The 25668-nt window shown below is 44.9% G+C and overlaps 1 protein-coding gene across 1 annotated transcript; it reads right to left on the reverse strand.

The window, feature by feature from the left end:
* Positions 1-2189: 2189 nt before the first annotated feature.
* Positions 2190-24224, reverse strand: TFAP2B (transcription factor AP-2 beta). Its single transcript, XM_031604899.2, has 7 exons — positions 24198-24224; positions 22371-22829; positions 17129-17189; positions 9405-9624; positions 7318-7436; positions 4751-4892; positions 2190-2496 (listed from the first exon to the last, which is right to left on the reverse strand). The coding sequence occupies exons 1-7, from the start codon at positions 24222-24224 to the stop codon at positions 2196-2198; spliced, it is 1329 nt and encodes a 442-aa protein (XP_031460759.2). The 3' UTR covers positions 2190-2195.
* Between the last annotated feature and the right edge of the window lie 1444 nt (positions 24225-25668).

Raw genomic sequence — 25668 nt, forward strand, 5'->3', positions numbered from 1 at the left:
TGGTGGCACTGGGCACTGCAAACCTAAGAGAGATGCTAGAGGAGGCCATGGTCCCACTGAATCTTTGCCATCAACTCCAGGAGAGCCAGGCTTTACCCCATGCATACCCAGAAACTGTTCTGACATAGGCAAAAAGATGCATTAGCTCATGAATCCTGCCCCACTGAGAAATACATGCAATTACAATAGGGCAGAATCCAAACAGCAGTTCACATCCTTACACTTCAGTATTTTTTTTTTTTTTTTTTTTTTACCTTATAAGAAAAAGATATGCTAAAAAAAAAAAGAAGAAATCAGACTTCCCCCACCCCTCCCAAATCAGACGCATAAGACATCCTGTCACACACCAAACCACTGGGAAAAACACTGGAGTTCAGCAGATTTCCCCCTACTTCATCGACTCATACCAAAGCAAGAGTCACAAGACAGTTCTGAAAAGCTTTCTAAGAGAAGCAGATTTCATCAGACTGAGATGAGAAACCAGGATATTCCCTGACAAACCCTCCCCGCTCCCATCACGAGGAGCCAACTCACATGGCAGCCCTTTCCTCCCTGGTACAAAGCCCCGGTGCAAAGCAAGCGCGGTAACATTCAACACAGCTCTTATTTTCTTTGCAGTATCACACCTCGATTTCAACTCATAGTTTTATCTCCTTCCAATTATTCCCTTTGAGCTTCTTTAAAGAAGTGCACCTACGGAATTCGGAAACAACTGGCTTTGATTTGAAAAAAGAAAAAAAAAGTATCAGAATATCAGAATTGTGGATTTTTTTTCTCTGTACCTGATATATTGTGTAGGGATCTCTAGTCCTCTTTGAAGAAGCTCATAAGCCAAGCGGGCAAAGCTTTAGGAAACAGAAGAAAATAAAATAGTGCATACTCCTGAGAAAGAATTACATACTCATATCACTCATTTTTTTTGTTGTTGTTGCTGTTAACAATTCTTTAAAAATGGGGAAAGATATCTCTCACACACACTCTACTCGAGGAAATTAAGGACTGAAACATTGGCATAGTTAGGAATATAAAACTCCCTAGAGAAAGAGGAGACCTCAGAAATTAAGAAATCAGATAGCACTGACTTTATACCAGACCTTACTTCCAAATTTTGCAACCCATTATAGACAAGGCATTGTACTAAATCACAAAGGTATGTTTGCATGCATGAATATGTGTGGTCGATGCACACATATTAGATATATATATGTATATGTCCAGCTATATACATATATATGTACAAACATACATAGCACACACGCAAACCCCCACAGGGTTATGTGCCTGCATACGCATATGCACACACATACTCACACACGCACACACATACACACCTGTAAACGTTGGCAGTTTAAACAGAGAGTCTGTCTAGACCAGGAAAAAATACAATAATGGGATTCTTAAAAACTAGAGTGAGCTAATTGGGTTGAGCTACCATGAGTCAAAGTGTCCCATCTGATGCCATTAAGCGAAGACACAGCCATGAGTGGTTGATGGTGATGTCTTCAAGAGAGGTCTGGGTAGCCTGGGCATTGTTTGCCCTCCTTTCCTAGTCTAGACAGAGCTAAGGGGGTGAGATGAGATGGGAAGAGTGGGGGGATGAGGTGATGGGTTGCTCAGAACACTCTGGAAGATTGTTTTATCTAAGGTGGAGACAGGACGTCGTTAAAAAAAATAATAATAATAATCAAATCAGAGTAAGACAGACCGTGCAGCTCAAGAAATCAAAGCACTGACACCAAAAATGTTTCTCCGATTTCTTCCAATAAGTTATTCATTTCTTTCTTTTATTATTATTATTAATTATTATTAGATTCCTCCCCTTCCCCAAATCATTATTTTAAAAAAATGTGAAAGAACAGAAGTGGGAAAAAAAAAAAAAAAATCCTGGTGGTTGTCTTCACATGTTCCTGGCAAGAGACTCTGAACCACTGGTCTTGCGCCATTGTGCTCCTCTGATCTTAAATTATCGTCTTTCTTTTATTATTATTATTTTTATTATTATTATTATTTTGTTCTACCTAATAGAATTCTTCCAAAGCCCAATCCGATATTTTTAAAGCTAAAATTAAGACGGTTTTGTTTTAAAAGATTATCTCTTTCTCTCTCTTTTCTCCTTTTATTTAACTTTTTTTTTTTTTCCTCTTTTCCTTTCCTTTTCTTTTTTTTTTTTTTCTTTTTTTTTTTTTTTCCTCCTCTCATTTTCTGTGTTTCTCTTCCTTGTCTCCAGTTTTACTACCTGGTCCTTCGCCAGATGTGTGCCTGTTAGCAGTGTTGTTGTTCAAGAACATCTTGTCCATGCCTTTGAGAGCTTCAGTCAGGTAGTTTTGGAGGGCCGTGAGGGCGGCGCAGATAGCGGGAGCCCCAAAGCCGTGAGTGATGAGGCTGAAGTGAGTCAAGCAGCTCTGAATGCCTGGTTCCAAAATAGGGGTGGGTCGGCTGTTTCCAATGGGTGTCCTGTCCTGGGCCAAGAGATCTGTAAATTCTTTACAAAGTTGCCTGAATAGAAGAGAGAAAGGCAAAGAAAGAGGGGGAAAAAAAAAAAGGAGAGAAAGGGGGAGAAAAGCAGTTGTTAGACTCATCTCACACTTAACACAGTTCTCTGAGACAGCCAAGGTGGAAGGAAGGAGCATGTTCAACCGAAAGCTGATCCCAGACCATAGGATGGAATATTTTTGCCCTTTAGGATTTCCATAGAACCCGTGATTCTGTAATTGGGGTGGTGAGGCACTGGCACCAGGTTGTCCAGACTAGTGGTAGATGCCCCGTCCCTGCAGACAGCCAAGGTCAGGCTGGATGGGTTCCGAGCACTGATGGAGCTGTGGGTGTCCCTTCTCACTGCAGGGAAATGGGACAGATAGCCTTTAAGGGTCCCTTCCAAGTCAAACCATTCTATGATTCTCCCACCAGTGCTTGAGGATCATCCTAGGATGATCATAGAATCATAGAATTGCTCAGATTGGAATAAACCTTCAAGATCATCAAGTCCAACTGATGCTTAGGATCCACAACTAGAGTGATGCTCTTCAGGAAACAGGTTTCCGCAATTGCAGGACTTCAAGGAGGTCCAGAGATACAAATCTATCCTGCAATCACAGGGTCATCCCCAAAGCACTGTAAAAACCCAGCTCTGCTTTGTGCACCCAAAAATGACCAAGCTGAGTGGGAGATACACTCTGCCAACCATCCGTCTGGATCATGGCCTAAAGCAACTCTCAACAGTGTCGTTTCTGGAAAAAAAATAAATCACATCCATGTGCTGCACAGGGATGGGCGAAAGGACTAAATGGAATCTTTCTTGAGACAGTTTGGGCTACGCAACCTTGTTGAGAAAGTTCTGGATTCTAGAGCTCCATTCTGGCTTATCAAAACCAGCACTTCCTATTTTGTTCTGGGGAGAGAAAGACCAATCGAAGCATTAGAGGAAATGTGTGGCCCTTGTTTATTTTTTTTCCACACTTTTGAAAATCAGATTTGATTATTATTATTATTTATACGATTTCCCCTTTCTTTCTTCCTTTTTCATTGTTCTAGTCCAGAAGGCCTTCATGTCAACAGGTGCCAAGGCTATGTAGGAACATGGGAGCTGGGGGGGGGGTTCCCAATGGGATAATTTCTTTGAGCAGATGCCTACCCAGGGACTGAGGGGGAAAAAAAATGTATGGGGGAAAAAAAAGACATAAAAGGAAAAAAAAATGAAAAAGAAACACTTAAAAAAGGCGTTCAGCTCTCATCGCCTGAAATTCCCAGTGGGTTGAAGGTTTCAGAGGGTGGAGAAAGATAAAGGTCTACTTCTATGTGTATTATCCATTAAGAAAGTGCAAGAGAGGAAACTTTGAATTTGGAGAACAAACAGTAATGAGTGCAACATTTTACATCTTCAAAGAGTAAAGCAGGGTCTGTGAGCAATTAAAGTTCTGGGACATTAATATCTTCTGACCCTGCGGAAAAGGGCAATCAAATTCCAATCACGTCTAAAAAACATCTGGACAAATTTGAGCAAATGATTTTTCAACCCTCCATATATTTCTTTAAATTACGCTGTCATCGGAGGCAAGCCATGTCCCAGAGCATGAAATCAATGAGAGCTCCTTTGGCTGCTCTCTTACCTTATTTTGCCTATTCTTCACCCCAACAAAAGAGACAGAAACACAGCACAACCACTGAGGACCCGAGCACTCAGTTAGGAGATGCAGCTGGGTGCAAGTCATCCCATACAACAAAGCCACCAACAGAGTCCCCATAGAGAAAAATGGGTTGAGGGAACAAAGTGAGGGTGATTATCAGTTCACAATGTTTTTGTTGGATTTTCTAACCTCGCTTTCTTCTTTTTTTCCCTTTTTTTTTTTCTTAATTAAACCATCTGGATTAGACACTGCAATTTAGTAGCTGGCAGACAGGTGTGCATGAGCAGCAGGAGAAACAGACCGACCATGGTATAGAAGCAACCCACTGTTTGGTTGTTGCCTTCTCATGGTGGTTTCTGGATTGAGGATGGCTCAGAAAAGACACACGGTAGCCAAGGATCAGGCCCATGCATCTTCCATAGGGCCAACACTATCCCACTGCAGGGTGACACACGGACAGTAAGAGCTACTCTACCTACAGGATGATGTGGGCACCCCTTCCTCCACCCCGAGGCTACCATAATTTTGGGACTGGAGAATCTGTCTGCCTTTAAATTGACTTCAGACATAGGGTTTAAGGTAATGGAAGATTTTTCCAGGGGAGGGATGGATAAGTTGGCACTCACTTTGTAGCAAGCAGCATGTTTTTCCTGGAGTGGAGGTCGCTGGGGTCTGTGTGCTGTCTGTTCAGGTATTCAGAAACAGCCTTGGCTGGGAACTCCGTTTCGCAGATGTACCCAAAATCCCGGGCTAAATGAACGGCCTCACCTGGATGGAAGGAGAGGGGCATGAACACATCTGGGCTGGGGCCGAGCTGCCAAGCTTTCATGTAATGCTTTGCTGCTGCACACTGCTTCTCTGGGAGAGAGCAGCTCTTAGAGTCACATTTAGAAACCCAACTGCACCTTAAGGCCAAGCTGCAGACATCAGTTTTCTCTCTATAAATCTTACGTCAGGGGAAATAGGAAGTTTTGGGTACAGGTTTACAGCTGTCTTTGCAGCAATGCACTGATGATGGCTTATAGACACACATACAACTGATCCCATGGAATTGTGGCAAAGAACACATACACACACACACACACACACACACACACACCAATTTAAGTGAACTGGGCCAAAAAAGGGGGAAACTAAGCAAGTCCCAAAAGACAGAAAGGCTCAACCCTCCCTTAGAGCACTAAAAATATTCCTATTTCAATACAGCAGAAGAACATTCTCCAACATTTTATGGATGTGGACACAATGCTAATTTTGATGTCAGTTTTGTATAGGACTACACGGCACTTATATCATTACCACAGTTGTTGCCACATCAGTAAAATGATGGAAATAAGTCTATTATGTTTGATGGAATTCATTACTCTGCTCTCTTAACTGATCACCAGCAATGGTGATCAGTTGACCTATGGAAGGATACAAACTGATGGCAATTTTTTCTGTGAACAGCACTAATTCTTCTAATTATAACTGTCATTTCCACTGCCTGCTTTCTAATTCCTTGCCTACAGAGAGGTTCATGTCATCAGACCCTTTCTGATGCACTCTGTGCTACGAGAAGAAGACAGGAGTTGAAGAAAAGTGGAAAAGAAGAGGGGGAAAAGTAATTAAAAAGAAATAGCACCCTCAGACTCTAAGGGGATTCCACCAGATTACAGCTCAACTCCTCCAGAATAAAGCATTAAACCCTTTAAAGCACTGCCTGAGGGAGCAGAGGGGAAGATTTCCAACACGCAAAACAGATAGGTCTAATAACTCCAGGACCACGTTATTTTTAACGACCATGATTTGCCTTCCAACGTCATCTCTGCTTCCCAGAGCTTCTCCCTAATCAACAAAGCTCTTAATTGAACGTGAGGGCAGCCGACGTGTCCCCACAATGGCCACTCCATCCCCCTGGCAACACTCAATTGATGCCACCTGGAGCACAGTGATGGCATCACCATAGCCTGGCTGCTCTCACCAAGCAAACTTCACCCTATATGAGGTGCAGCTTATTCCAAAAGGAGGAAGCTCTCACGAGGGAAACTGCTGTTGATTTGTAAGGAAACCAGGAGAGGGATGCATGCACCTTCCTACTCTCTTAACATGGGGTTTAACATCGCTGCGTATCCTAGTGGGCTTCAAGCCAGCTTTGCTTTTGCTGTGAGTACAGTTTCTTGCACACAGCTGCATTCACACCTATGGTTCAGCACCCTGAGTGCAACCATAATGCTGCACATCCCCTATAGCGGGCAGCCCTGTGCCTATATCTGAGTCCTGCACTACCACGAGGAGCTGCTATCAGCCCCAGCTCTGCATGCGGTGAGGGCTTATCGCTGCCACAACTCCACCAAGAAGAGCTGGAAAGTTGATATCTAGCACAAATGTTTATGCATGCTCCTATGTGGAGGAGATAAGTGGATTATTCCTACGCCTCTTGGTGTGTATGTGTAACGTAGATACATATAATTCATAATTGCATCTGTACTATTCTGGTTATGGGTTTTTTTTTTTTTTTTTGGAGAAGGTCCAACTTCCCTTAGCATAAACTTACACATATCCTAAACATACTAGGGGCCTTAAGAATGGCTCTTTCATGCAGTAACAATAAATCAAAGAAAACACACCAAACACCAAAACGACATTGGCTGAATGAAGACTTGGATTCTATGATCCTTATAGTCCCTTCCAACTCGGGGTATCCTATGACTTGAGATGAAACTTCAGCCCTCCCTTCCTTCTTTGCTTCCTTGGGAATAGCTTGAGATCCTCATTCTGTTTCACCCACCATTGGGCAAACTATGCTCCCAAAGTCTTCGATTGATTATTTCTTTCACCAAATATACTTTTTGCCCTCATTGAGGGTCAACAAATAATGAGCATCAACCACAAATAAACTCGGGATGAGCGAATTAACAGGAGGATGGAGCAGACGTGGAATCAGGGAGCACAGCCCGGTAATTGATAGCAATAAGGAACAGGACTGCCCAGCTCAAGCACACACACACATACAAACACAAACACACCCCATTCTTGCCACCAAACCCAACCAATTCCCCCTCCAGGAATCCTTGACAAGTGTTCCTCCAACCCGCCCTGCGTTTCACCTCCTCGAGGCTCTCCCACCTGATCCCCCAAAGCCTTTTGTGGTTCGCAAAATATCAGCCCCGAGGTAGGAGGGGGTGTGAAGGGAGCTGCGAGCCTCGCTTACCTTCCACCAGGGAGGTGAGTAAAGTGACATTTGCAGCCTTACGCCTGCCGGCTGGTAAATTCAAACCGATTTTTTCTAGCCTTTCTCGCAAAGATCTCCCCCCGTTTTTCGATTTGGCTCTAGAATTGCAAAGAAATCGAGATCGTCGTTAAGCCCCGCGGTGCTCCTGGAAGAAACGTTCAGTCTGTGCAGTCAGTGGAGCCCTGAAAAGGTTTTCAGCCGCTGTTCGGCACTCTGGGTGTGCTGATCTGTGCCCGAATTTGCTGCTATTTGCTTAATTTCTCCCAGGGGTGGGAGTGGGGATGAGCCCACTTTTCTCCCGTTTTTACCCAGGGAAATCAAATAATGCCAGTTAGCAATAATTACCGCAGAGGATTCCGAGCTAGAGAACAAATGAGTTCCTACTGTATGGCATTCTGTTAGGATGGAGCGTGGGGATGGACAGAAAGATAGAAGAGAAATAAATAATCGTTTAGTCCGGATATAATAAGAAGAAAAGGTGAGGAAAAAAAAAAAATGGTCGAAGGGAGAACTGCGGGCAGAAAGAATGGGAGGAAAGCACTTAGGAAACTTCAGGATCGGTTTCGTGCCCGTGTGAACGCGTGCGGAGAGGCAACGCTCACCCGGAGGCACCGCGTTCTACACGGGGATTTGGGTGCCTGAAGGAAGACGTGAATATTTGTCGGAGGTTACTGATAAGGACACTGAAAGGATAAACGAGCCGTAGGTGGGAAATACGGAGCTATTGTTCACGCACCCCTAGGTATGTACAGCTCGAGGGGTGGAATCCTTCCACCTGTGATATCAGTGAGAATTTTGGCACTGAGGTCACGGACCATCCCAAGCACTTCTTGGTTCTTATTTAACAGACGTTTAAGACTTGGCTTACAAAAGGGAAGCCGGTAATGATAGAGAAAGCAGGCTGACTTCTCAATATTTGCTCTCAGAGTAAATAGGGGTACACGGCAGAACAGCTTCCTATATTTCATCTGCCCTGAACCAAAGCTTGTCTAAAATTCAGATTCAAGATAGGAACTGAAGTCAGCAGTAGCCAATGATTACGGCTTGGGCCATCTCCGGTAATCCACTGAAGCTCTATAATGAGGTTTCTTTACCTTGATAATTACATTTTCTACACTGTATCTCTCCGATGTCCTCCTGCTCCATTTGCAGGAGGGTTGCCGTCTCTAAGCAAACCTCTGCTCCTCTCCCTGGCACAGAACGCAGCTGAGCATTGATTACAGACATTCATGTGGAACAGCAGCTATTTTAGGAGCTCCTCATTCCCACGTGTGTTATAGGGTGACTGCACGGAGCGGAGCATCATAACTTTCTCCAAACACAGAGCACCTGACCTCAACACAATTAATAATAATATAATAATGATATAAATAATAATAATTGTGTTGTAATAATTGCAAGGAAACAAACAAACACGGTGTGTTTGCCTACTAGTTGGCAACATCCTTCCTACTCTAAGACTTGAAGCTTCCATGCGTAAATTGAACTTTGTTCTGGGCCAATACATCAGTGAACTGCCTGAAGTCGCTCTTTATTTCCCAGTCTGCCATATTTGGGAGAACCTCCATCGTAACGTCTTTTCTGTTCTCATCGATGTATGTTCTTAGCTCAGCTTTCCTACGGGAAAATCACGCTGACAATTAAGTCTTTCATAAGATAAAGCCCCTTCTCCGCGTTCATCCAATTGATGACTTCGGAGCTTGAATTCTTGTTAGTGAATGAGCAATCTCTCACTCTCCGGATTGGTACCCAGGCCTGGAGGTCGCTCCCTACTTCTCACTTAACAAGGACCAATAATGTTAACTACTTAGAGGTATTCAGCAGCACTGACCGGGCCATCAGGAGGTGATTTGCACCAATAGCGAAGGATTCCGATAGCAACCCTCTCCAGATGGAAATCCAAATTACTGCTTTTCCGAACTACTGGCTGTCTGTATTTCGAGAAACTCTGATTAAAGCTTCATCGGGCTTGATTTGGCTGCACTCCCCATACATTCATCTCAGAGCCCGAATACAGAATATTTCCATCTTACCCTCACTGTAACACAGCCTCCCCAACCCCTTACCTTCTCAGCACTCCTCCTAGCAGGGATGCGTTCAGACACTCGGGGGGAGAAAGGCGCCTTTGAACTTCTCCCACTGTTACTTTGTACTTGGAAGTTGAACTAAGCAATGACAAACGGCCGGGGACAGAGCAGAACACCTCTCCGGTGTTGACCGAAATTCCACCCAGGAAGCCATCTTTATTCATCATCAAAGAAGTAACGGATTTTGGAGGGACAGGAACTGGAGAAAGAAAAAGGAAGGGAGGGGAAGAAACCGTCATGGCACGAATAGCATAGCGTAAACACACTCTAACCATGCACAGCAGAGCAAAATGAAAGGGAACTTCTCAGCTCTACAGCAAACTAAAAGGGGCCGTGTCCTCCCCCCCCGAGTGAGGATGACAAGGAATGTGATAATAACAAGGATGGTGATGCAGCACAGCCTCTGTGAAGGCTTGAGAAATACAACACGTCTGAAGTATTTGGCAACTTTGGGTTCTTCGTCCCTCGCTCCCCCTCCCGTTCCCCCTTCCCCTTGTTTTTGTACAGCTGACAGCACCTGACGTTTCGCAGGGAAAGAAAAAGAATTACTTCTTTCGCTCATGTTTCCCATTACTTCTAAGCTGAGCCAGGAATAAATTCACTACACTGAGGGAGTTGCTGCCTTAAATAAGCGTGGAGGCTGGAGGATACAGCAACTAGAAGACAGCTCTGTTATTGCTTTGTGTTTTTATTAAGTCTGGTTTATGAAACAAAGTGAGCCTTTTCCTTCTGATAAAAAAAAAAAAAAAATAGGAAAAGATGAACAGCAGAAAAATAAAATCTCGGTTTTAATCATGACGTGCACCAACTGAACCGTGTTGTGCTGTCCTCAAAGCAGTGGGAACTCATCTGTTGATGCAAAAAGGAAGCCTGGATACGCTGTTATGTATAATCATAGAATAGGTTGGGAAAGGGACCTCAAGGATCATCAAATTCCAGCCGCCCCTAAAGGGAGGGCTGCAAGTTATGGAAAGAAAGTTACGAAAGATTAAAATAATAATAACAATAAAGAAAAAAGGCGAACTGAAACAAAATAGAAACTTTTTATCCTACCCACAACCAACGTACCCCATCGCTCTGGGAAACGAGGGCTGCATTAAGAGTAAAGGAGGAGATCAGATCGAGCAAAATCCCGTAATAGCATCCAGAGCCACTCAGAAACAAACAACAACAAGAAATGAGCCGCGGGTTTTTGTTTGCCAATGAACTTCAACCGCTCGCTCGTAATTGCGCGCAACCGCTCTGATTTACGGCAGGTGCGCTGATCAATCAACCAATCGCTTTAATTTATTGGGAGCCTCGCCTTGACTTTTCCCAGTTGTTTCATTTCGGCGGGTAATTGATAACAAACCGTACTTAAGGTATGTTTTATGCAGGAGTTAATAAGAGCTGACAGCTGCTACCGCTGCTTCCTCGCGGATCGCCGCAACGCGATGTGCGGAGAGAACTCCGCGACCGCGGAGGAGAACGCTTAATTGATTACAGACCCTCACGCAGCGCTGATACCGCTTCGCCCTCTTGCCGTTTTCCCACTCAAATCAATTGCAAAACCCATCCGGCAAATCAGAGGGCTCTGATTTGTGCGCATATGCCGGCTATTAGCCATAAAAACCCTGTTTATTTGCGACATATCTGGAGAATCAAACCATTAGGGTTGAGGGGATATTTAAGTCGTCTGGAGTTGCTAAACAATAAGATCGGGTATCCTAATATATTACCAAGTGCTAACTACTGGGCAATTGCCAATTTTATAACCTCAGCGTATGGAATAGACACAACCGTATTGCACTGTTTTTATTACAGATCATTTCCTACCGCCAGACCAGACCCCCACAATAAAAACCCTATAACAGCTAAAAACCAAAAGGCATGTCGATTTCAGATATACGCATTGCTTCTATATAGTCCCCAGTATAAACAAATTATTCGGAGTGGCTTTACTTCTGGGAATCGGAAGGTGAAACGGATTCCTATTTATTATTTTTAGTTGGGCACATTATGCAGCTCGTAAAGGCGTTTGCAAAGAGTCGGAGATCGGCACAGTAACAGTTACAAAAGACTTAGAGGCCTTTCCTTGCTCTTAATGGGATTTTTGCCGTTGATTCTATAGGAAGAGACTCTTCGAGGTAGTAAAAATAAGAGAGACTCTGCCTTGCCCCCCCCGTTATACGTAGATATATCGTATGTGCCGCATACAGTGCTGCGCAGCATCATGCGAGCGCACATTCAAGACAAAGTGAAAAAAGAGTTGGATTCACGCATTGCCACACCAAATGGATTTTCATCACTGGTTTTGGTTGGTTGGTTGTCGGTTTGTTTTGTTTTGTTGGGTTTTTTTTCTCTCCTCCTCCGGACAAACGCACGGACTCAGTGGTTCGGGCGAACCTCTCTCTACCGTGGCTATATTTAGTGACCGCTTTATCAGGTCACTGTCCAGTGAACTGAGAAATTAAACAAGAGGTAACAATTCCGCGGCCATCTGATCTTAGTCTAAACTCACTAAAGAGAGATTTACCCCTGCGACGCTTTCAGGAGACCCCACACCGCCCGTCGTGCCTCTTCTCACATTTGTTAACCTCTGAAATATGGGTTTTCACGTGCTCGGGGGGTTGGTTTTCCCCTGCGAATTGCTGTCGTTGAGCAGACAGGCTCCTTCCCTGCTCTGCTGAGCCCCTTTGCTCCCAGCGGTGCCACCCCCTCCCCTAAAAGTACTGCACGAACACAGTTGGGAGCCTTAATAACACCCATCCCATTCTACAGGCTTTTCCAGGCGGTTTAAGCATATCTATCGCGATTTCATAGCTTCAGAGAGATGTGTTCTATCTACGCTCTGTATCTTCTGTAAATTACCTAATGCTCCCTCCAAAAAAAAAAAAAAAAGCCAAAAAAAAAAAGCCCGTGTTTGCCATGGAGTGAATTATCGCTATCTACATCGTATCTGTATGTTTATGGTGGGCTGTCGCTTTCCGGCTATAGGCAGAGAGAACAGAACGGCCACACGCGTCCGCGTGTGCACTGCGCGTGTCACAGCCCCGCGGGCGTGCAAACCGATGCGCACCGTAACGGGAGGTGATTTTCAGCCTCCCCGTAGCTTAGGGATTGCTTTGGCTGCTGACAGAACAACACACAACTCCTGCACAGCGTCCCCACCACCTCCGCTTCAACTTTTTTTTTTTTTCTTTTTTCCCCCACCGATTTACTTCTTCTTGTCCCTGCGCTTCAAAACTCTGTTTAATTACGGGCGTGACAGCTCTCATATCATTCCTCCTTCTCAAATCATCTCTTTTTCTCCCCATTCCCCCATTTCTTCCCTCCCTCTTCCACTCCCCGTGATGACTTCCACCCTCTTTGTCATCCCTTCCCCTTCCATTTCTCTTCAGCTTATCAATAAAGCGGGAGAGCAACAGTAGCCGCTTGATTTGTTAGTAATTATAAGCATACTGTTCCTGCAAACGGGATCTCTAGATGAGCGAGATCGCTTTAAAACGACAGCAGGAAATGGTGGGGAAATGGAGCATGGCGAAACTCAGCGTGAAGCTTTCAGTTCTTTACATGTTTACAATTTTCTGTGCATACATTAAGTCTTAGGGGTTGGTTCTTTTTTTTTTCCCCTTTTCTTTTTAATTATTATTTTTCTTTTTTTTTTCTTGTTTTCTTTTTTTTTTTTTTTTTTCTGTGGTGGTGGTGATTCCCTGTGGGGTTGCGCTCCGCACACGCGCGAAATTGCGCACGCAGGAAAGCAAATGGCACTAAAAGGGCATTTTAACACCACTCAAACTGAAGGGATGAATAGAATCGTGGCCTGAAAATAGCTGAAAAAAGAAAGAAGCAGCAGCAGGAGCTCTGAGCTGCGGACATCGCCGCAGTAACGCTGCAAAATAATATGATCGCCGATGCATCAATCAATCAATTAATGGAACAATCCGTGGCGATTAGTATGTCTTATTAGCTAACAGCGCGGGCGAACTAATTACTGAAGAGGTGTCAAACAGCCCTCAGCCCCTTTAATCTGCCTACTGGGTGTGAAGTGAGCAAGAAGTCCATCAGAGCAGCAAGGCTGTGTTGTTCCTGGTGATTGGATCCGCCTTTGTCGCCAAATAGAGGGACAATGACTGCCCGCTGCCACTAAAGACCCAATCATTACTTAAGACTTAATGAGCAAATACAGAAAGTGTAAATGTCCCCTTCCCTCTAATTCCTATCTTCTCTTCATCTCTCCCCTTCCCCCTGGAAGCCAGAGTACGTTTCAAAGTGAAACATATTCCCTCCGAAATTGCTGTGCGTTAAATTAAAAAGGAATCTCAAGGCTCAATGGGCAGCCCGAGAAAAGGCGCACATTCCCAGATCTATCATCTGGAAGGCTGTGTCCGGAGTGGTTTTCAGTTAATCATTTATTGCTGGATACTTCAAGAGGGGGGTGGGGAAGAGCTCTACTCGACTCAGAGTTATTTGGGAAAAAAACAAAGTTAAGAGAGCTCCTTTCATATGTTTCCTTAAAACAATGTCATTAAGAGAGCGTGTCTGCAAAGAGACATCGAAAGAAGTGTTTGGGTTAAAACGGCCCTTCGTGCTAAATCTGATGTGAAGGTAAGGCCAGGCTTCAGAAATAGCTGAAAGTAAATAAATACATCGGGATAACGTTAAGGTCACTGACTGTGCCCCAGAGTCACTAAAAATTAACTTCTCGCTCGGGCCACGCAGGGATTTGAGAGACGACGACTGATTTTGCCATAGAGAGTGCCAAGCGAATTTCAGATGAGCAGATGACGAAGGGAGCCGACACTTGGAAAACCTGCCCTTCATTGCAATGGGAACGGAGGGAAAGGCCTCCAAACCTGCAGCCAGTAAGTTCTTCGGGCTGAGTTAAATCTGGTATTCATTCCCTTGATGATTATTATCATCTCGATGATTTATCCGGCTCCCTCCTTCCCACTCCCACCACCCAAATCTTAATGGGACTAGGAGTGAACGATGATTTTTTAATGTCTTGTTGGAGTTTTAGACTGTTAATGTACCGAATCCTTCTCATTATTAGTTTATTGATTGTTCATTGACCAGCCCCCTTCAAATCGTATTAACCACCCTCTGCCAGCTTAGATTAGGAGAGTTTTAAAAGCACCTTTCATTATTTCACCACCACCGCAGCAGAGCTCAGGCTTGGGAGCTTAATGCTCGCTCTAATGGGGCAGCTAAGAGATGAGGGGCCACGGTCCCTGCCTATTGCATTAATAGCTCAAAGGGGGCTAATACAGAAAATTAGCCTTAAACGAGCTCTGGAGATCTCCAAATGAAAGAGCCATTTATCACGCTGGCTACCTTCACTCCACTCGTTTGCTCTCTCTACTGGGAACAACTCATTTCCTCTTAACTAAATTACTTCAGAAATGTCAAGTAAGCTCAGATAGCAAACATAACAAGAGGCTGCGTATGCGGGATCCGTTGTGCGGGATCGATCCGTGAGATAAATCGATAGCTGCCTATGAATCCCTTTATGATTTCCTTAATATTTTTGGCAATCCCTTTGCATTGATGGATAGATAATTCCCTCTGCAGGCCTCAAAGTCCATAAAGAAGGAGGCACCCGCAGCCTGGATGATATAATTAACTTGATGCTTCGAGTTCACGTTGTATTCTTCTCACCACAGTTTAATTAAAGCATTTTAGGAGCTAAGCAACGTTTGGGCGAAATAGATCTCTTCTGCTGCTTATTTAGCAAATACTTATCACGGGGAGTGCTCGAACCCATAACTCTTTGCATCCTCCTCCTGCAATAACCACTCGCAGTTTAAATAACTTATTGTTGTTCCAAAGTACTCTCATAGCATAGGGAACCAAGTGAAATTCAGATGGAAGCCTCTCTGTGCCACTCCTCTGGCCCCAATCCAGGCTCTGGGCAACCTGGTCTGATGGTTGGTGACCTTGCACATAGCAGGGGGTTGGAACTAGATGATCACTGTGGTCCTTTTCAACCCTGGCCATTCTATGGTTCTATGATTCCATTCCTCACTGCCTGCCCCAAACGTTACCCCTCACTTCGCAGCACCCAGAAAAGAAATCAAACCCACACCGTCCCCTTCTGCTAGCGAGATTCATTAGGAAGAAAACGCAACTACAGTGACTTTAGCACAGCAGGAGATGGATCTCGGTGCCTTTGAGTAATCTGATTTCCAAAGCGCACGTGTAACGCCGGTAGAACTCAGCGTATCTCTCCCTATGGCACCGCGCAGTGCCCATCTTCGCTGCTCGAGGCATAGCGGGCACATCTCATCCTGTCCTTAATCCGTGCCGGATCTGAATGGCAGAGAGGTATGGAGGTGGAGGGGGGGGAGGCTGGGAGAGGTTTAAAGGCTGAGAAACGAAAATGCGAGCGCGGCCCAGCGTTATAAAGGAGGCTCCCGACCGCAAATCAACCACCAATTAATCAAACAACGCCCACGAGGAAACATCGCGCATGAGGCAGCAAAGCGGGGTGGGGAGGGGAGGATGGAGAATAGAGAGGGGAGAAGGGGAAAAAACACCACCAGGAGCGTTCAGGTTGAAGATCCTGACCGCAACACCCACTCAAAGCACAAAAGCCGAACTGACGCCTTTCCCTTTAAGCAAGGAATTCTTTGTCTCTCCCTCTTCGTACGTTTCCAACCGGTGGCCGCAAACGATCTTGGAGTTTTCATCCCTCAACCAACTGCAAGCTCGTGGTAAAGGCGCACGAGGGTTGAAACAAGAAACAATAAACACACGGAAGGACCTCACGCTGCCCTGAACGCGTTTTAAATAAACACTCCGATTATTTTGCTTTGGGTTCTACGAGATCCTAAGTGTTTGTAGCTGCACTGAGGGTTTGACAAATCATAAAGGTCCCGGAGATAAGCTCTGCTGATCGTAAGCATAAGGGCCAGCATTTCTAAGCCTCATCTCTGGTACTTAAAATTGATTCTAGAAATAGAAACTCCTTAGATAATTAAAGATAGCTTCCCCTACATTTGCAGTGTGGGATCTGTTTAATGTCTATCAGCATAACACAACACTAATCGCCAAGCATCTTCCAGTGACTGTCAGAGAAATGTAAAAAAAATTAAGCAGCTGCATTACGCCCGAAATGAGTTATTGTAATTACATTTAATTAGTTTAATTAGTTAATTATTTTGCTTACAGCTGTACGAGAGACTGCAAACATTTGTTAATATCACATTCCCTTTAACAGTATGGGGTGATTCTGCAGTTACACTAAATCATGTGCGCATATGTAGGGAGATTTAAAAAATAGGCAGGGGGAAGGGGAGGTGGGGGAAAGGAAGGCAGAGCTGCTTTCCATAGCATTGCTTTCTCTCCCTTCCACCTCCCACCCGCCTGGGAGATGCATTGAAGCCCAAAAGTGGAGTCAGCACCACCCACCCCCCTTTACTACCAGGTATAAAGCCACGAGATCCCCCATGGAGGGGCTGTTGGGGATGGGGGACAGCATGGGGTGCCCCATTTGAGGGCGTTGGTGTGATTGGAGGAAGGGGGGACGGTCAACTTTTCCCTTCCTTTCCCTTCCCTCTATCTAAAGACCCAATCAGCGATTCATCTTGCTGCCTCCTCCTTCCCGGATCCATTCATTGTCCCGAAGTAAAATATATATACATATATACACAGACATATATATATCACGAGGGTATTGCCACACTGTAAAAGTTTGTCTAGCTCGTTGGAATAATCCATACCTTTTTTAATGACAGACTGGTCCAATAAGTTCATACCGCTGTTATTGGCATCTTCAACTGACTGTGGATATAAAAACATCACTATTCAAATTGACTGGATATTAAAGAACCGCGTACATAAATCATGTCATTCCAAACTGGGGTTGCTGTTATTTCCATTTATATTAATTCACTAGGGGAGGAGGGAGTTTTAGTCTTATTATTGTTATTATTATTCCCCCCAAACGACAAGGAAATGAAATTCTTACAAATTATACAGTCGCCTAATAAAAAAAAAAAGAAGAAGAAGAAGAAAAGAAAAAAAAAAAAAAAAAAAAAAGGGAGGTGTGAAGCATATGGGGCGCAATATTGGTTTTGTTATCTTATAAAACCGTGGCTATCTCGTGGACTTCTTTGCATTCGAGAAAGCTTTACATTTCTCCCTTTGAAAATCCGGCAATTTAGCAACATCTGCAAGATCTATTGCATGGCATAAATGAACACGATTAAGGACAACTTCAATTCTCCCTCCCCTTTCCTCCCCTCCCCCTCCTCCTCCTCCTCCACCTCTCCTATTTTTGTGTTGTTTGTTTGCTTAACCCCGCTACATCTTAATAATTCAAGGGCCATTTACTTCTTACATAGAATAGTTTGCGTTATGGACTTTTAATTAAAGCCTGGGCGATTTGAAGCGCAGCGCAACGCCCACTTCGTGTAGGGTGTAAAGAGAAAGAGATTTACAGCCCCCGGGGTCCCCAATTTGTGGGCCGGGAGGGCCGAGCGGGGTTATGCCTTATCAAAAGTATCAGCTATGAAATTGATTGCCTAGAAAAAAGTCCCCCGATCCTCCTTCAAAAAATCTCTTTTTTAACGATTTGTTGTTCTTTTGGGTCCCTGTCGGAGCAGAGCACACCTGTTATTACGGCACTCGTGAAGGGGAAAGAACAAAGAGGGGCAGAGCCCGCATTGGGTCGCTTATCTCAGCTTGATGGTATGGTCCACGACTGCAAACCAACGCAAATCAGAGTTCGGTGCAGCGAAACCACCTCTGTAAGAGCAGCGGAGCTGCCACAGGTTCCGCTTTAGGGTGAACTCCGGGTTTCAGGTGGAAGGAGGACCTGTTTGTGCTTTCTATACTTCTTGGCTTTTTCTTTCTTTTTTTCTCCTTCATTTGTTTATTTGTTGTTTTTATTTCTACCCAGAATTCGGCTTTTTTTTTTCTTTTCCTTTTTATTTTTTCCTCTCTCTCTCTTTTTTATTTCTCCTTTTAATTTTCAAGGTATGCCGTATAAAGAACTTCTCCCACACACACAGATATATTTTTTTTCCACAAGGAAAACACCTTTTCAACAAATCAACGATTCCCTTCCCTATTATTTCGACTGTATATCGGCTTCTCCGAGAAGCTGAGCTCAACCAACCCCAGCCCTTATCTCCAACTTTTCAACCCTGATACGATTTAGAAGAAAATCACATCTCCCCCATCCAAAAAAAAAAAAAAAAAAAAGGTGATGGAGCAATTTTTCCCGTGGACTTTTCCACTTCTATCGTTGCACTGCGCACTCCAAAGCGCACTCACAAGGCTGTTCCTTACACTGTTCGTGGCTCAGCCTCTCCCCTAATCAATAGCCCGCATACCTAAAGGGCACAACACACAATTACAAACTCTTCCCTCCTTTCCCTCAGCAGCTGCCGAGGAGGGAATGATGAGCAAATCCTGCAGCCTGCCGGAATGCTGCGCCTTGCAACTCGATGGCGCAGAGCTGGAGGTAAATACGAAACGCCATCTTCTCTCCCTATTCTTCCCCCCCTCTCCTCTCTTTTCTCACCTTATCTCTGGGGTATAGGTCTGTGCACACGCTTTATGTGCGTGCGTGCACTCCGCTCGCTCCATCAGCAACGTGGGTTAGTTGTTGTAGTTAATGAGAAGACTCCTGTCTGATTTTCTATCTAATTACGCCCTCCTGCTGGGTTTTTGTACAGGATATTCGCTCAGCATGCTGGCAGTTAATAGTCACAGAGAGGATCGTAAAGATTTAATTAGGACTGCATGCGGAAACGTGGAAAAACAACTCAGACTTTTAATTACTAGACTTCTTTAGTTAAAAGTGATACCAGGGGTTACTTTATAAGAGAGTTGGGTGTTTTTTGGTGTGCAACTTAACTTTCCGTGCCTCTTGCTGGCACACAGGAGGGGAGGGTCGTGAGCATGGGGAGGAGAAGTGGAGATTTGTGGTTGAGGGGTGTGTGTGTGTGGGGGGGGGGGTTCCTGATATACTTATAACTGAGAGAGGAAGACTGCCCTCCCTCCCCTCTGCCAATAATCCCATAGCATGGAGCTTCCTTTATACCACATGTATAGATATATGTACACATATATATGTAGACAAGCCATATGAATACACACATCATATATATACACATACCACATATATATATGCCATATAAATATACCGTACATATACATGCCACACAGATACATAAATACCCCCTATAAATATATATATACACATGTCGCATGTATATACACCTACACCTTATCCAGCAGCAAGGGAAATATCTGAGAGGAAATCCTAAAGAATCCTGTTTTCCTTTAAGCCTGGATTTTCCCCTCTGCACAACGTTGCCCTGTGTCCTTCTAGTAGAGCCCTGTTTTGGTCTATATGGTGAAAAGAAATAAGAATCATCTGGAGTTGCAATGGTATTTTCCAGCATTCGCTGTGAAATAATGCAAATTTGTTTTCCAAAAGTAGGTCTTGGCTCTCCCCTCCCTTCGGCCGTCAGTGGCAGATTGAGAATTCCTCTCGAAAGGGGCAGCAATAGCAATACAATACGTCCTGTTTACAATAACAGAGAGCTATCGCGTTGCAGTCACTTAATTCTAGCCCTGGACAATGGCTTACACATGGCCTGGATTTGGTGTTTATATAATAACCACTGTTTCTCTCTGTCACGCACTCCCCTCCTCTCTCTTTTCTCCCCTTGACAGCCCAACCCTTTCTCATGGCATCTATTTAATCAGAGGCGCGTAAGCTAAAGCACGTCTTCATCTGTCTGACCTTAAAGCAGTTCAACTTTTAGAACTTCATTAAAAATAAAAATAAAAAAAAAAAAAAGGTTTGGGACCATTTCTGGAAACACTTTCTTGGATAATAATGGGAATCCTCATAGCCTGAGCGGAACCTGATCCATATGAAAATTCTCAGTGGAAAATTGCCCGGTTTCATCTGTCATTGGTGGTGTGGGGGGGACAAGAATAGAAAATGCTGAACAGTAGGAGAGGACTGGGCTGTTTTCCCCGCTGCCTGCTCTAACTTGCAGTTGGACACCTCTCCCTTCACGTGTTTCTCCTTGGGATACCCTCTCCCTCTTCCCCTCCTCCTTCAGTTTGCCACCAAACTTTTACGAAGAAGGGACCGCTTCCATTCCCGTGCCTTCAGCATCCCGAGCAAACAGCTCAACCCGCAGCCACAGCTGCCTCTCCCCTTTCCCATCCCTACCCCAGCTGGGGAAGCAGCCCGTGTGCGACAGCAGCAGGCTGAGCTCAGAGCTGCGGGGATGTTTCATTGGGAAAGAGGGGGAAAGCTGCTGATTTGAGCTTTTCAAGGCTTCTCTCTCTCTTCCCCCCCTCCTCTGAAGTTTTTTGCTCTTTCTCTCTTTCTTCCTTCTTTCTTTCCTGTCTTCCTTCCTTTTTCTTCCTCCTTTCCTTCCTGTCTTCCTTCCTTTTTCTTCCCTCTTCCCTTCATCCCTCTTCTTTCTTCCTTCTCTCACTCTCTCTCTCTCCCCTTCTCCTTCTCTTTCTTTTACCTCTCCATCCCCTCCTTTCCCCCTCTCTTTCCCTCTCTCTCCCGTCTCCTCTCTCTCATAAGAGCCAACAATTACCGGCTTTTATTTGGAGAAGGTATAAATATCAAAGCACAAACAGTACTTAACGCCTCTCGCTTGCTGAGCGAGAGAAGGGCAGAGGGAGCAGAGCCTCTTGCTGCATTCGTAGAGGAATGCGAGCCGAGACCTGCACACCGCTCCCGTGGGGCTCAAGACTACCCCCAGGTCTCCCAAACCAGCTTAGAAACCCGCAGAAACCAATGACCCGTCGGTCATGGAGCTCGGAGGCAGAAGCACAACCGGGCATAAAACCTTCTTGTTCCCGAAATCCTCATTCCCAGTCAAGCACGGGAGTTTTTACAGCGCTAAGACAGTCCTCAGGTTGATGCCATATATCCATTCTGCTTCTCTGCCACTGATTCACACGATGTTCACCAGGATCCTTTTCTACTATTCTTCCTCTCTTCTCTTTCCTTTCCCCTTGCCTATAACTTTGCAATCTACGCCTCGTTCCCTCATCCCTTTGCGTATTCCAAGTTTTAATATGTATCTTCTTCATAAGTCTGATAGCTAAACTTAGAAGAAGGAAAGAAAGAAAGAAAGGCAACCCCCCAAATCCTGACTTTCTGAAGCCCGATGCCGGAGGCTGCAGCCCCCCACCCCCTCTTTCCCCCCCCTCTCTGGGGGCCGTGCCCTGTTCCAGCAAGGTGCCAACCGCCCCAGCACCGAAGCTGTTAAGGGTCACTTTGTTTTTAGGAAACAACACGTGACGATGAGTTTCGCGTGGGATGGGGGAAGTCTGGGAAATGCTGCGCTTTCGTCCCCGTGAAACTCCTTTGTCATCCAAAGGAGCGAACGGAACTATGTAAAAAATCAGTGTTACTCTAATAGTTGTGCTTAAAAAGGGAAGGATGGGGCCGGTTCGGTCCCGATAACCCCTCTCGATTTGGGTTCTGTTGATATTCACGAATGGAAGGGAAAAAAACAACAACAACAAAACGGTAATTTGACAGTTTCATCAAAGTCCCTGGAGTGCAGGAAATTAGCGTGTGTGTGTGGGGAGGGGGGGGGGGGGGGAAAGGGAGGGCTGGAGGGGGAGTTGAGATTGCATGGGAAATAGCTGGGATTTGAAAAGCCAGGCTTCAACCCTGCCAGCTTTGGGAGCACGTGGAGAGCGCAGAGCCTGCCTGCCCCAACGCACTCTGCTCTTTGCAGCAGACAGTTGGCAAAGCAGAGCCCGCGCGTGACAGCTATGAAATAAACTCGCCTCGAACACACAAATTAAAAGGGAAAAAACAACAACAACAACAAAAATTGGGGGAGGGAAGGGGCAGTATCATTAAAAAAAAAAAAAAAGAAAAAAAAGCGTTTTAACGCACACCAAAACCATTCCCAAGTGGAAATCATCGCCCATAGAGAAAAAAGCGAGTTGCCTTACCTGGACCTCCTCCATTCCCGGGTGCCCGATGCCGTGCAGGGAAAGGCTGTCACCCATGCCGGAGTCAAGGCCATGGTGAGCTGAGTGCAGCAGGACATCTGGTCGCCGTACCGAGTGGTAGTCCCGCCTGGGGTCCAGTCCCGAGAGCTGGGGCAGGGCGGCCCGAGGCTGTGGCAGCAGTGACCCGGTGTCTGATCCAACCTCTTGCCTCTGCCTCTGTCCCCAGGGGTGCTGCTGGGGTTGATGCAAGGGGTTTAGGGAGTAGGGGTCATTGACATGGGAGTAAGGGTCCTGGCTTTGGTGGTAAGGAAGAGGCTGGTAGGGGGGTGGGAAATAAGGCGGCTGGAAATCCGAGGACGGGGTGTGAGAGAGCGGAGGAGCGCTGGAGTAGGGTCCCTGGGAGACGGATCCCAGCTGGGACAGCCTGGAACTGTGGCTGGGCACTCCATCATGCCGGTCCTATAGGCGGGATGAAAGAAAAACGACAACAACAACAACAACAAAAGAGGAGCTTTGTTTTTTCTTTCTTTCTCTCTCTTTTTTTTCTTTTTTCTTTTTGATATAAAGAACGCAAACCCAGCAGTAAATCACCCACCCCGAAATAAAACAAAATAAAGGAAAAGTGAAACCGTGGTGAACCAGTGTTGGTTGATGTCCCCCTTCCCCTGCGTCCCAACGCTTCGTACCCAAAACTATGACCAGGAATAATTCGGGAAGGGCAAAGAGGGGGGGCAGGGAGAGACGCATCATGTCCTAATTAAACATGTAGGACTGATGCTCCGTACACGATGTGTGACTCTGCTCTACTAACACGCTTCTCCCTCCACCGGTCCCCGACATAAAACTAAAAGTTTAAAAAAGAGAGAAAGCCCTCAATTCTATCCCCCCCTTCACCACCCACCCCTCGTCCTGCCCGAAGTTTCTCTTTATTTCCTCCGCTGAAGCCCTGCAATTCGACAACTCGACATCAGCGACTCATCTTCATGTGGGGAAAAAAAAAAAAAAAGACCCGAAGGGGAAAGTTTGCACTTCTCGGAGGAGCCCGAGGTAAAGATTTGTCCGAGAAAAGAGTTGGGAAATAATAATAATAATAATAATAATAATAATAATAATAATAATAATAATAATAATAATAATATCACATGGGCCCTTTGGATAAAAGAGTCTAATAGTAATAATATTAATGATAACCGAACAGAATAAAAATGAAACATCTGTACTGAACGAATCCAACCGCTCTGATTTCTGCAGGAACTCCCAGTGTCTTTTTGTCTCTTTTTTTTTTTGCAATATTGTATTCCGGAGAAAGGGGTGGGAGGGGATGGGGGGGTGGGGTGGGGGGGTAATTGTAATGTAAAGTCTTTTGGGGTGTGGAGGGGTTGGGGGAGAGAAGTGTGTGAAGGCTTCAGAGGAAAGGTGGGAGCGGACTTTTGTCCCACTCCGTCGCTTGGAAGCTGCGAGGTGAAAGTGCCGAAGAAAAGGAGATATTCCAAGTGCAGCTCGTACCCCCACAAGCGATGGCACACAGGGTTTAAAAAGAAAAAAAGAAAACAAAGAAAAAAAAAAGGGGGGGGGGGGGAAATAAAGTTTTTTCCCCTGCTCTCCCCCCCCCCCCTTAACCCCCCCCAGCGCCCCCCACCCCCAATCTCAAATGGAGAACACACAATGCAAAAAGGGAGAAGCAGCTGCAAAGCCTCCTCCAATTATTGTGCTAAATTACCAAGCCAAAGGCGTTTAAAAGAGAGAGAGGGAGAGAGAGAGAGACAACAGATCGAGAGAGAGAGAGAGAGAACATGCAATTCTAGTACAACATGGATCCAAACTCACCATGGCGGAATAGGTGTGGACTAACATCTGGAAATAAAAAAAGTCTTGTAATAGCTAAAAATCAAAGAATGTGGCGATAACACTAATATTTGGAAGGGAAAAAATAAAAATATATAGATATATATCAAGGAGATCTGCAAAGGGCCGTGTTGGACACAGGAGAACAGCTTGAGGTATTTCGGAGACTATCCATCAAAAAAAAAAAAAAAAGAAAAAAAAAAAGAAAAAAAAAAAAAAAAAAGAACCAATGCCCCCAAAACCGAGCCTGGAAACCTCTATCTACATATATGATTCACCCCTCCCTCTCTGTTGGTTTTTTTTTTTTTTCTTTTTTTTTTCCTTTTTTTTTTTTCTTTTTTTTTTTTTCTTTTTTTCCCCTTTGAGCTCCCAAACGCAATCCTCTTCAACCCAAGGCTGGGCTCAGACTGCTCCGCTACCCCTTCCTCCCTTTCCTTCCCTACGCCGCCTCATAATAATTGATATTCATGACTATTAATATTACACGACTACTTTAAAGGGAGAATGCAGGACCAAATGGAGCGTGAAGCTGGCAGCCAGCTCGAGAGCTCCCCTACTATTGTAAATGACGTTCATTCAGTGGAGAATTACTCGATGTAATCAGACGAGGGGGGCTGGCAGGGGCAGAGTTTGGGGAGAGGGAGAGGGGGGAAAAAGTTTAGCAGGGAAGAGGCAGAACTTCAATTAACTCGAGCGGGGGAAGACGTGGAAAGCAGAGACTGAGCAGGGAAGGGAGATGGAGCAGTGCTGGAGGCGAAGAAGAAGAAAAAAACGTATTTCTTTTTTCTTTCTTTTTTTTTTTTTTTTTCCCTTTCTTTTTTTTTTCTTCCCCCGTTTACGTTTAATTATACATTCCCAATACGGTGAATTGATTGCCTTTGGTGCTTTTGTTCTTGTAGATTTTTTTTTTTTTTTTTAACAAATAACGAGGAAAATAAGAGGCTTTCCTAATCCTTTCGCTTCTTTTTTATTCTCCCCCCCCCCCCTTTTTTTATTTTTCTCTCCCTCAAAAAAAAAAAAAAAAAAAAAAAAAAGCTCACTGACTCCAATCTATCTATTTACAGCTGAGATTAAGCCCTTCTGGTGCGTGTTACAGACCGTGCTCATTCGGAACAGCCCAATAAACGCTGCAGCGTTTGGGCTCCCTTCAATTCCGAATCCTCCTCCAGCCCTATACGCAGAAAGAACCCAACCCGCCGTATAGATATGCACATATCTATCCCGATTTTCACCCAAATGTAAAATGTATGCGGTGATTTTTAAGGGATAGTAAATTTCTAGTTTCGAGGCAAAGCCGGGGGCGATGTAAAACCTTTTTGATGTTGCAGGAACTCGTTCAACTGGACTGTCTGCCATTTCTGTTAAAGTTCAACTTACGTTCCTTCCTAAATAGACTCACACTTCCCAGAGCAGCCCCCCCAGTCCCCATTACACGCACACACACACTTTTGTT

The sequence above is a fragment of the Phasianus colchicus genome, chromosome 2 (assembly GCF_987193195.1).
Source record: "Phasianus colchicus chromosome 2, bPhaCol1.hap1.1, whole genome shotgun sequence".
Taxonomy (NCBI): domain Eukaryota; kingdom Metazoa; phylum Chordata; class Aves; order Galliformes; family Phasianidae; genus Phasianus; species Phasianus colchicus.